Below are 13601 nucleotides of genomic sequence, written 5' to 3' on the forward strand. Positions count from 1 at the left end.
AGCAGGTAGCACACAGGCATGCAGGCAGCAGGTGGCAGGCAGGCTGACAAGCAGCAGCAAGCGGATGTAGACATGCCATAACTTACAATTACACACACACGCACACACACAAGCAGACAAACACATGCACTTGCCGCATTCATGCGTGCCTCAAGCTCAAGTTCGTTTTTAGGGGCGGCAAGTTCCGCAGAGAACTCAAGGTGTTGAAGAGCAGGTGAGACACATTGTCTTACCTTTGCCTGCCAGCCATGAAGTTGTAGACATATTTCTACACTCCACGCACACATGCACAGCAACACACATCGCACACACTCACACCCGTGCCAGACTCTCCACCCGCTGACAGTTGACAGCTTTGCTAATTTCCAACAGCCATCCACCGAAAATGAAGTCGGGCGTTTGTCAACGTCTTGCGTCTCACCCCACCGCTTGTCATTCGGTCACCCCCCACGCCTCTACTCCACGCGCCTATTTGCACCGATTCTTCCTGTTTTACACCTGGCCCCCGACCGCAGTTTCTGTGGCCGCGCTTTCAACATTTAATTAAGTTGTGCTCGATTTTATGTTCGACAAAATTGTTTGTCTGCTGCCTGCACTCGCCCATGTGCTTATTTTGAGCCTGAAGAGTCAACGTTGTGGCTTCCGTGGATGTGAGTGCTGAGTGCTGAGTAGAAGTGGGTGTGGCACACGCCTCTCATGTCGCAGTTGTGGGCGCTGTGTTACTGTTAATTGTTGACATTTTTTGCGGAAAGCGCAACGATTTGAAAATTGTTAACAAAAAGCTAAAATATTCTGTGCAGAGAGTTGAATATTTTTGGAACATTGTTGTGGAAAATCACTTGGATTTAATTTTGGCAAACAAATTATTAAATGCGAAGTAAATAAACTGTATGCAAATGAATAAGAGATGTAAGATGTAAAAATTTTGAACTTTAACAGGTGATTTATTTAAGGCGATACAGATAGTAAATTATTTTATATTTAATAGCAATATATTCGATTTCCTGCAGAGATTAAGAAATAATTACAGTCACTCAACCAGTCTTAAATAATTCGTTTTAATGAGAGAAGAACTAGGTCAGTCGCTTAAAAGCAGTTCTCTCGTTTACTCGCTAAGCTGAAAGAGTCCTTCACTCCATTACCCAAACTGTAGACTCGCTCTCTTGCTTAACTACGACATTGGTGCTTTTTGTATAGTCAAGAACCAGCTTATTCGCTGGGCTGGCGAGCTCTTTGATTGTAAAGCTGAAAGTCTCTTATATTTGCTGAACTAAAAGTCTGCATATTCCAAAATGAAGAGCTCGATCATTAAGCTATGCTGTAAGACCTGTTCATTTTTGAGCAGAAAGACTCATTCACTTCTTAAGTGAGTGATTCGTTCATTCATTGAACTGAAAGACTCTTTCACTTATTCAGTTCTCTCGTTCCTTCTGAAAGTCTCGTTCATTCGCTTAGAGGAAAGACGCATTCGTTAATTAAACTGAAACTCTTTAACTTCAATTTTATAATTAATTGTTGAGCTGAAAGACTCGTTTTCTTCATGAGTGTGACTTATTTATTCTCTAAACTGAAAGAATCGTTGATAGGCCGAAAGACAAATAGACTCATTCATTTATGCAACTGCAACATTTGTTCACTTGCTCTCTCATTTTTTTGCTAAATCGAAAGACGGGCTAAATGGCCTGAATTAAAAATTGATTTATAACAAAAAAAAGGTTTAAAACGTAGAACAAATTTGTGAGCTTTGAGTATGCTACACATAGTTTATTAGGTTTTAGCTTTACTTAATTTTTATAAGCCGCAACGCTTCAACGTTTTCATAACTTAAGGTACTTAAAATTCGACAAGTGACATGGCAAAACTGTCGTCTAACATTTAAGCCCCTTCTATGACTATATGAATATAAATATTCCACAATATAAAAAACATATTCGCTCTTAAACGCTGAATAATTGCGGCTGCTTGTCTTCTCTATTGTTATTCTTGTCTAGGCAACTATATGCAGTTTGGTAAATACGGCCGTCGCGTTGTCTGGCCACAGATTCACATTAAAGCCACGATTTGCGCCATTGTCAGTGTCACCTCCACTCAGACAGATCGTGTATGCATATGCCTATGTGTATGGGTGTGTGTGGGAGTAGGCCCAAGAGTGGTTGTGGGGCTGCGTGTGGGGCTTGTCTCATTCATCACTTGTTACTCACTCCACTGGTGCAATTCAGTCGTGCATTCATTTAGACATTTGCTGCGCATTTGGCATTGTTAACTACTCGCCAGCAATTCCCCTTCTAATGCTCAAGCACTTTTTTGCAGTGCTTCAGAATTTCTTTTTTCATTTGGCTGCAGCTATTGCTGTTGCTGTTGCTGTTGATTGTTGCACAAGGATTTTGTCAAGGATAAAACACTCGAGGGCAGTCAGTTTGCCATCATGATTATGCCGATGTCTATGCTTATGATGCTGTTCCTGTTGTTGTTCAGCTGCACAGTTATTCAGCAGCGCTGCCAGCTGTTAGATTGAGGCTGTGACGCCATTGAAACGACAATGTCATTGTTGTTGCCATTATTGCCCCTTCACCTTCATCCGTATTTGCTGTGGCACATTATAAAACAGTTATTGATTTTGCGATGGGCGCCAACATGCAAGCCGAGTCGGCCTTGGAGCATGTCAGTGCAGTGTGATGCAACCCTTGTGCGGATTCGCTCAAGCAATAAAAATGAAATGAAATGGAGAACATATTCCTGAACAGAGTCTTCTTTAAATAATGCAAATACTCGAATTTATTGATATAGAAACTAAGTGTTATTGTGTACAGATCTTGAAGCGACAGAATCTGCCTCTTTCTGCTTCATTTTGTTTTACTAATGCGTTTTGGGAAATAATTTGCTGCAAATTGAGAGCAGCAGAGCGACCGCAGCTAGGCTGACGGCGACGCAGTCGCACACAGACGCAGAGACACAGCTGCGGTTGCTAATAATTTGCGACTGTTTCTGTCTCTTCGTTTTGTGGGCATGTGCATGTGTGTGGGTGTGGGTGTGGGCGTGGGCGTGGCATGTGGTTAGTTAAACAAAAATGCTGCGGTTGCGACAGACGCAGACACACCCAGATCGAGTCACAAAACTGGGTCATTGGGCGAACTGTCGCTGCCAGACAGCATTAAAGCCAAAAATTACCTAACATACTTTACAGCGTCCACAAACACGACATGGACAAAGCCAACAACAAGAACAACATGAGCAGCAGCAACAACAATAATAAAAACCAAACCAAAAGCAAGTCAAAAGTTCAAATTTAACGACAGCCGAGCAAGCAAGTTTTGCGCCGAGCTGCGAGCTACCAATGATGGCTGCTTGCCAGGAGTCGGCAGGAAGCTCCCCAGGCAGCATGCTTGCTGCCACCTGTTCCGCTTGATTGTGCCCCGGTTTGTTCCCTCATCATGAAAGGTTAATGACGGCTGCTGTCAGCAGCGAAGGTCAACCCACCAAAGTAGCAGCAGCAGCAGCGGTGGCAGCAACAGCAGCAGGAGCGGTGGCATCAACCTCCAACACCCAAACACTCCAATCTCAAACCCAGTGATCCCTTGTCTTCCGTTGGCCCCGCCAACTCTGGAGCATTTCATTCGACGTTGTCGTCCTTTGTTGGGTCAAGCATGCAGCAGGTAAAAGTTTCGTTTCATGGGCCCAAAGTGTAACAAAAATACCACCAACAGTGGGTGGTGTGGAGTGTGGGGTGTGGTATGGTGCGGGAGCGACACTTCTGCGCTTGTGCTAAATAGCAGCGCCCCCTCCGCTTCTTCCGCTGCTCCCTCGGGGAGGCTGGGGACAACATCGAGCGTAAAAGTTAAATGAAACGAAACACGTTAATGGCCTTTGAGCTGGAAGTGCGCGCGATGTGGAGGTGGCTATGGTGGTTCCATGGCAGGTGGCAGTTGGCCAAGTGGCAGCAGCAGCAGCAGCAGCAGCTAAAAGTTAAAGTCGAGCCCCATCGAAAGTGAAATTTTTCAACTAGTTAGCAGCAGCATTTTCTCAGCTCTAAAATTTCGCCCCGGTCTTATCCATTTAGGGCGTTGGGCGTGGCTGGCGCTGTCATTGAGCTGTGTAATAAAATGATATCGTTGGCTTAGTTAAGTAGCAATAGGTAGGAAAGCTGACCCAAAACTCGTTGCCGGTGAATCTCAATCAGAGCGACGGCCAGCTCTTTGCCTGATATTAAGTTATTTAGGCTATTTAACGGGACCGGCAAAATGAGTGGAGTGGCCTTTGTTGTAGCCCACTTCCATCTCCATCTCCTTGTCATACGCCCCGCTCTCTGGCTGGTCATTAAAGCCAAATTACGCTATATTAGGTTACTGTTACCGTTATCCCGGCCATTCACAGTTGCCGTTGTCCACGGCGCAAAACTTTTCCTCATGTATTTAGATACACTCTGTAGGCGGGCATTCGAGTTTTGTAATGCAATATGTTAGAAGTAAAGAAATATATATGTATATATATATTGTATATATATATATTTCTCAGTGTAACGAATGAATTGTTGGCAGCAGAAGTATTGCTTACAAATTAAATATTTGTCCTTGCATTAAGTGTAATTTTATTAAGCTCAGCAGATAGTTAATTTTGGTATCAAAGTGAATTAACATATAACTAAAGAATGATCAGTTCAGGATTTTATATATCAAAGACAGTTAAAACCTGTATTTATATAAATTTACAGATTATTATTTTTAGCTGGTCTGTTAAATGAGTATTAAAAAATTTATTTTATATTAATGTCGGTGAAACTCAGATTAAAATTCAACTTAACATTTTCTATATTTCATTTCAAAAATTTATTTTTTCTAAGTAGAATATTTAAAATTATTAAATATTTAAATATACATATTAAAAATGTTTTATCTGCTAAAAGTCAGTCATAGGAAACTCTTTCTCTATTTTTGATGCTAAATATAATGTTACTTATATTAAAGTGTTACCTAATATAATTTAATTTTTTATTTGTATACCCTGATCCCAAAGCAAATTAATAAAATTTATATATATTACATCTGCTAAAAGAGTATTTAGAAACTCACTTTATATATTTCTTATATTCTCTATTCTCTTTAATGCCAATGAAAATGTCACTGAAACTCAGATTAAAGTTTCACCTTATATATTTGGGTGATTTGAAACGAAGCCCTACTCATGGTAACCTTAAATCAAACCGAACCTTAAACATGGCGTTAATTACAGCAAACGTCGCATTCTTGTTACGTTCCTCATCCACTTAGGCGAGTCCATTAAAGAGCAGCCCTTGGTGAGCATCGGGTGGACTGCTTTGTGCCACAAACTTGCACTCAATTGTTGGCCACAATAAACTCAAACGAAATGCAGTAAAAATGCAAAGACATGCCGAGTGGGAGGGGGGGGGGGGGGGGGGGGGAGGGGGCGACGGGCGACGAGTGTAAAGAGGGCACCACACAAAATACAAAGAATTATGTATCACTTCGTTACGACTTACTTCCACTTAATTTATTTTCAGTTGCTTTTACTCACTGAGCACAGACTTTGTGAGAGTGCAAATGTATGTGTGTGTGTTCGTATGTGTGTGTGTGCGCAGATAGAGACGAAAAGAAATGAGCCCGAAAGGTCGAGAGTAAAAATACAGACAAGATAAAAAGCATTTCTACAGTGGCTGCTGAAAAGAATTTGACAGTTAAATTATATATTAAATATAATTTGGTTTTAATATAACTGTCTATTTACTTTGTTTAGCAGCCACAAAAAAAAAAAAAACCTCCTAATGAAACATAAATTTTAAATATTCAAATTATATAAAACATAAATAATATGTAAAATAAAAAAGTTAATCAAATATATAACATATATTTATATTTATTTTATAACATATAAAAATTAGTATAAGTTTTTAATGCACTCTTTAAGGACATTTTTCTTAAAATTGTGGAATTTTCTTATATATTTTGGGTAACTATAAATTTCTATAAAAATTGTATCAAGCTGAATAATTGAGGTATATTAAATATATATAATAATATTCCAAATATATGTATAATATTCTAATGAGAATATAAATATATATCAGTTATATATAATTATTAATGTATGTAGAATAAAATATTTATATATGAGATATATTTATTATCTTACATATGTATAAATATAAATGTAAATATTTAAAGCTCTTCCTTAAGCAATTCATTCTTGAAATTATTAAATGTCTATACAAAATTTACTAAATTATGCCCAGCTCAGCTATTATATATAAATCATAAATTTCCCTCACATTTCAGCTCATTTAACTGCAGTTGTGCACAAACTTTGCCGACCCACTGTTATGATAGCTTAAGCATTCAGTCGCCTTCATTTGGCGTTTTCGCTTACAAAAGCCCAAAGGCGTCAGTTGGTAACGACCCGACAGCGAAGCAGAAGACCAAACAGAAGAAGAAGAAGAGGAGAGCAACAACAATTACAAATGTTGGTATCTGCCATGAAAGGAGGAGCCGCCTGAAAAGCGTTTGACTTTGGCTGCGTCGTGAACGTTGTGCTTTGCATACAACTGTAAACCCGAGAGCTGCAGCGGCAACTGCTTTTGGCCTTTACACCTTTCGTTTTGGCCTATTTGCCGTGCCGGACCATGTTTCAAAACGCTTTTCAAGTGCCGGCCGCATTAATCTCAGGTGTGCAATTTAGTGTGCGGCCAATTTTTTTTGTCGGTCTAGCCAGGCCGGAAGCCGGCAGCCGTTAGCCGGCAGACGTTAGACGAGGGAAAGCCCAAAGCTTCGTGTTGACCACACGTTGTTGCACGTTGTATGGTGACCCCTCACACACACTCGCACTCACACACACACACACACCCAGACACACTCATACGAGTGCAAGTGAAAACGTTGGGAAATTTAAAGCGGAAGTGCGCGTTTTATGCCCTTTTTGGCTTTTATTGTTAGCTGCGTTTCCGCTCTTAGCATTTTTGGCACAATGCACGCCCTGCCACGCCTTACCTTTTACATTTCCGCTTCCGAAATGCGCGCGACTCTTTAAACTTCATGCAACTGCATTTGCTTTAAGAGCTTCGCAAACTTTCCAACACAGCCGCTCGACTTTTGTTCCACATTTGCTATGCCATGTTAAACAGCAATGAGAGAAGTTAACGAAAAGAAAAAAACAACAACAAAAATCTAACTGCAATTGGAGAAAACGAAATCGAAGAGCTGGGCGCAGGCAATGCTCCAACTGTGGACAGCAAAATGGCGATGGCCATAATTTCTGCCATACGACAAAGGCGCTCAACAAAAATAGAACGAAAGGAGAAAGAGACAGAGAGAGAGAGAGAGAGAGAGAGAGAGAGAGAGAAAGAGAAAGAGAGAGAGAGCGAGAGAGAGAGCACACAACACGAAAACTTTTGATAATTGCATTCTGCAAGCGGCTTCGACTTGAAGCGGCCAACATAATAAACTCCGCGACGAAACGGACGTTGGTGGGCAGCAGCGGAAGTCCATGAAGTAGACCTAACCCCAAAAGTATCTACAGTCTGTGAAGCTTTTGGCGCTGCATCAACACCAGACAACAAGACAATCAGCGGCGTCTGTGAGCCACATAAAATAACCGAAAAGTAATTCGCCACCAAAGTAAACTTGAGCACACAAAAGTCGAGTTTTAAAATAAACTTGCTGCAAACTGTATTTTTCTTATGAAAAGGGTAGCCCTGCGGGAGGGAGATGGGAGGAGGAAGCCGGTCCGAAGTCGGAGCACTCGAGGCACAAAAGGCGCATTTTATATAAAAGAAAAGTGGCTAACTAAGTCGACGACTACGTTCAGCGTTCCACGTTCCAAGTTGCAAGTTGCAAGTTGCACGTTGCACGTTGCAGCTGTAGTTGCTGCTGAGTGGGCTCAGCTCAAGAGTCATCTATGACCGCTCGCAACTGGTCGCACCACCACCAGCCCTAGCCCACCGACGCATGCCGGGAACCGCGCTGCGGTTCTCTTGTTGATTGCACCATCCGAAAGAGCCAGCCTCAGCGAACCGCTGAGTGAGCACAAAATTGAGTGGAGGAGTCCACTTGAAAGCTGAAATTTAAGCTGATTTCGTTTGGAATTTTGTTTCTGATGCCGTCTCCCACCCACAAGTGGCAAAGTGTTGCCTACTTTCACAGGAGACGACATTGTTCGAAAAGAGTTTCACATCTCCCATAGATAGATGGATAGATAGATAGCTGTGTAGATGGATAGATAGGGTGACATTCTGCAACTGATGAGCATAGTTATTAAAGTTGAAAAGAAAACTACAAACTCGCATTAAATATAAAGAGCAGTCATCGGAATGAAAGGAGCTGCGATGCCAAAGCGAACAGAGATAAAAGAAAGACACATTTTTTCAAGTCTAGTAACTATAATCCTTCGATACAGCAAAGGACTTCATAGGACAATCGAGTATTATTAAAATACTAAATGAGTATTTTATATAAATATTGAAAAACTGCAAAGGGATATTATAATTTATACAAAGAAAACATGCCCATTCCCCAACTAAAATGTAGATAAGCGATTATCCTTACAATTTACAGCTTGTTCTCCTTGTTGTGGGTCAATGTAAATGCGAATGCGAATGCGAATGACAGCGGATGATGACAGTCCAATAATATGACTAAGCACACCCTGCGCACCACTTTATTAGAGCTGAAATATGCTTCATGGCTCTTGTTGCTGTCGCATTTAAGTATGCAGCACATTTCGCTTAGCCGGGCCATCAAGATGCTATCGGGAGTGTTTAGTATGGCGGACACGTAGCGAACGCACATTCAGCTTAAATACATGGATAAAATGTTGGACATTAAGCCCAAGGGAGAGCAAGCAGATATTCTATGATATAGCCAAGGTAGCACAAGATATATATGCATATACATATATATATGTATATCAATGTAAGCCGAAAATAGCAAAGCGAACATTTTATTAAAAATTTGCTGACAAATTTTACGCTTAACTTGGCTTTAGCAATAATAAAAAATAAAAAAAAAATAAAATAATAATAATAATAATAATATAACTAAAATTGAAATTGAAATTGAAATTCTTTAAAGCTGAACATTTTCGCTCACATGAAACGGGATTGCTTAAGCTTAAGCTAAAGCTGCCAGTGCAACGACTGCTGGCTGCAGGACACCGGGACGATGGGACGCCGGGACGTCAGGACTGGAGCAGTCTGTGTGTGTTGGTGGGCAAACATTTTTATGCAAAAATATTTTGCATGTCACTACCGAACGGGCAAGGGGCCGCATGTGTTCCCAGGCTGTGTATTTGCCGCAGACTTTTGCATGCATAACAAGTCAGCGCGCGACGTCGGAGCAGGCGGACGAGCGAGCAAACAGTGTAAAAAAAAAAAAGAAAAACACACACACACACACGCAGTGGCAGACAGCGGGTTGAAGTGTGAGGGAACTGTGGGCTGGTGCAGAGGAAAAGGCAACGCCGTCAGCGCACAGGAAACGCATACAAAACTTTAGCGGGCGTCCCGGCGCATTTCGTAATCTTTGCAAATAAACGCGTGAAATTCCAAGGCGCACCGCAGTGGAACATGTGCTGCAACAAAGGGGCGTTGGTTAGCGCGGTGTTGGCGGTACACTGGGGGGTACAGTGTACTACTGGGTTGGCTTCAGGAGGTGCCAGCCGGTCGGCATGGGACGTGGCAGCGTTGCGTTGCCGCCATTTGGTCGACATGTGCCGCGCCATTTTGGCACACAGCTCACACGCGAAATTGCGCATTCAGATTAAAATTCTTGAACGCGCATTTCCGTTTCCGTTTTCTGCGTAGAGTAGTCGGATATGCCGAGCATTTTCCTTGGCAGCACCGCTCGTTACACGCTTCTGACTTTTGCTCTGACATGCATGGCTACTGTGGCCACTTCTTTTATATATATATATATATAAATTTTTTTTTCTTTTTTTTTTTTTTTTTGAATGGGTGTTGCGGTTCAATTCAACCTTCAAGTGACCCCAGAGCAGATAAACCTGCATGAAATTTGGTTTCTGAGCGAAGCAATCAACTATCAAAGCGATTGCTCACGAATTTATTTGTTGTTTATATTTTCAAGGGGGTTTTGAAATGCAACTGTAATTTATATGATTATGATTATAATTAATTGGTTTGAAATAAATTTTTAAATATTAATTTTATTACTATTTACTCTATTTATTATTTTTTTATTATTATTATTATTTATTATAATTATATGTGATAAGTTAAGCTTTATTATTGCGTTTTATGAACAGGCTTTCCTTTTTAAAATATTAATATACATAAAAAAAATTAATAATTCGGCAATTTTTAGTGATATCTACTTATCGTTGGATTTTAAACTTTTTTAAAACTTTAACTCCATCAGGAAATTATTTTAGGTGGTTATGTTAAAGTTTAATAAATTTTAATAAACATACAAATGTTTAATAAAATACAAGTGTGGTCTTAAAGAATTTATCTTGGCTCCAAATTGGGTAAATACTAACAAAAATCATTAAATGAATTATATCATGACCATCATGACCAATTGAATCTTTAGCCTTCATAGCTAACGGCTCTACCAAAATGGCAAATAAATAAATTACCACTAATATGAAGTCAATGATTTTCTAAAAGCTTTCAGTTTTTCTAAGGCAAATAAATGCTTGAGAATCTGCACTAATATTTTTACGATAATCTTGTGTTTAGTATGTATTTAATCAAAAATACTCGGAGAAGGAAAGCTTCGGCTCTTTAAAGAGTTCGTTCGTTGATCTCCGACCCCTCAGTAGAGTTAAATTAAGCAAAAACGCTCTTGAATATATAATAGTATATATGTATAATGGTTGTGTTCTCTAAATAGATCAAAGCGTAAGTAATCATACGTTCAACAATTATATATAAGCTAAGCTTGTTTACATAAAATTAATTAAATTATGTGTGTATTAATTTAATAAATCATTTGTAGTCAGTTGTCTATTTCATTTCTGCTATAGCCAAAAATCAAAAATTTTGATATATTTCAATTGAAATACTAACATTCAGCTTTATTTACTAGCCAAATGTTGAAAGTATTATATCGATATTTTTAAAATTTATCATTGAAAATTGTAAATAAAATGAATTTCATTTTGTAATATCGTAAGCCACAGTTTCGCTAGTTATTGTGCACAATTTATAATAACAAATCGCAGAAAACTAACAAACATGTTTGATATTTGATTTACTGGCCTATTTACAGCTGTTATGCATTATATAATTTTATTATTTTGTAGGATGCAATCAAAACTAAAGAGCTATTGTATGAACAATTTAAAGCGCATTTATAGAGCTTAGCCGTGATTTGACAGAGGTCTTTAATAAATATTTGAGCAGTGTCTTCACAGCGTAGCTGAGATTTCTTTGGCATGCATGGCCGTATGAGTAATATGGGCTGCCTAATGGCATATCACTCATACGCCTCATTGCATTAAAGAGCAAAGCGCAAGTTGCTTGCTATGCAGAACCTGTCCTGGTTATCCTATTGGAGCTCAGGCCTTCAAGCCAGCACACACACACACACACACACACACACACACACACACTCGCACACGCTTTATTTGGCCAGCAAACGCTCAGGGTCAGGCCGCTGGCCCCAACCGTATTGCGTCTTTTCTTCGCTCCCGAAACTCGGATGCCCCAAAACGCACATCAAATAAAAGAAATGGCTTTGTTTGCTGCTTGTGGCATAGAATATCAAGCTGATAAGGGCCAGCAGAAACAGGCTCGGCCAGCGACTCTAAAGACAGCCGACTCAAGCTGCTAGTAGCTGAGTTTTGGATGGTGGAAAGGGAAGGGGTGGCGTCGGGCCATCGGTGGGGATTTGAAGGCGTTGTGTGTGCTGGCGCATAAATAATGTGACCTGCCTGACTGCGATTATCTGTGAACTATTTTTCACACGTTGCCGGCATACAAAATGGAGCATTCGTTTCCAACAAAGGCAATGCGGCAAATATATGAGCTGGCTGGCTTAGTGGGGCCACTTGCCGCATTAATTTGGTCATGTCTTATTGAGAGTTTGCTCTACTTACATTGTACTAAAATAATGAACAATAATATCCAGAGGCGTCGATCGAATGTCGGTCTCATGACTTCATCACTTCTCCAAACTGTGTCCAATGTATTTAACCTGCCGATGCGCTTCAACTTTCCGCTCACTGCCGCATGTGTGAGGACCTGTAATAATAAATGGAAGCACAAATACGCATGATTAATGGTTAGGTTCTGCTAAAAATATTTAAGCCAATTAAAACGGACCCAGCCAAATTTCACACACAATAAATCCAACAAACGTTGCCCGGGGCAATCTCCACTCTTTGAGGGTCAACACGAAAAAAGGAAAAACAAAACAAAGCGGAAGAGGAGAAAATTAACAACTGTTTGCACATAAAATTAATTAATTTTGAACAAAAAACTTTGCGTTGCATAACGTTAGGCGGATTAACTACAGGCAGCCGGAGAGACCAGGGCTGCGCCATATGGAGACATCAGACATCAGTGGATTTTCGACAGCATTTTGTCTGCAGTGTTTGAAGTGCAGCGCAAACAAAGCGACAAATGTTACGAGACGAAACGTGTGCACACTTTTCTCAAACACTGTGCAGCCTGTGTGGGCGTGCCTCACTAGAGTGCATGTGTGTGTGTGTGTGTGTGTGCTACACAAAGCAAACAAAATTAGCAGCAAAGCTGACGTAGATTTTAACGAATTGACGTTGTTTCGTTGTCCCCGTCGATCCGGCTATCCGACTACCCGGTTGCCGTGTCCCATCTCCGGGAATGTGCCTCATAATCCCATCGTCCACAATTAAGTTGTCTGCCACTGTCGATGGCTTAGTTATGAATGTGCCCGGCTATCCACTGAGACGGCTAGAGCTTGAATTATGCAAGATGCAGCGCTGCCCGCTCGCACACGGCAACTGATTGGACTAAGTCAGAGTCGGACGTAAGATTGTACAACTTGTTCATGATTAAGCAAATCTGTTGTCCAACAACAACAGCTGCATAGCAGTAGCTGGTAAATAGTTTTCAAGCCACACAGTGACATGCATTCTAGGAAGCAATAACTACTTAATTACGGGTTTCTACTTCACTTCTATGGAAAATTTACTTCATGGAGCAACAAGTTGTTGATATCGTAACACATTCCGTTTAAAATTAAATTTAATTAAATTTTAGATAAAAATTGAGAGCTAATAAAATATCAAGAAGGACACATTGCTAAGCAGGAAATAGTTTTGTGGCTCTGAGTCTCTCATTAAATACCTGAATTATTCTTAAGCCGATGGAGGACCCGATACCAGTGCTTAAATTTTAAGTTAACCGTTATTGTATATTGATTATAAATTTCAATAAATAAATGAATATTCTTAAATGGCATATTTAATTTTTTAAATATATATTGTTTTTATATATATATATATATATATATATATATATATATATATATATATATATATATATATATATATATATATATATATATATATATATATTTTACCTATTTTAAAATGCAGGTAAAAAAAAATCGATTGAAAATACTTCTTTAAATCTATTGTAATTATTTTTTCTTTAA

General features: G+C 39.7%; 1 protein-coding gene across 2 annotated transcripts in view; it reads right to left on the reverse strand.

Moving 5' to 3' along the window:
- Positions 1-13601, reverse strand: part of tei (irregular chiasm C-roughest protein teiresias) — a 217414-nt gene that overhangs the window by 145908 nt on the left and 57905 nt on the right. For both annotated transcript variants that reach the window (XM_089470931.1, XM_089470929.1), the window contains one exon: positions 12061-12205. In XM_089470931.1, the coding sequence (XP_089327057.1) occupies positions 12061-12118 (58 nt within the window). In that variant the 5' untranslated portion in view covers positions 12119-12205. The remainder of the gene's footprint in view (positions 1-12060; positions 12206-13601) is intronic.

Source organism: Drosophila arizonae, chromosome 5 (assembly GCF_054131065.1).
Source record: "Drosophila arizonae isolate 15081-1271.41 chromosome 5, UAZ_ARI_1.0, whole genome shotgun sequence".
NCBI classification, from domain to species: Eukaryota; Metazoa; Arthropoda; class Insecta; order Diptera; family Drosophilidae; genus Drosophila; species Drosophila arizonae.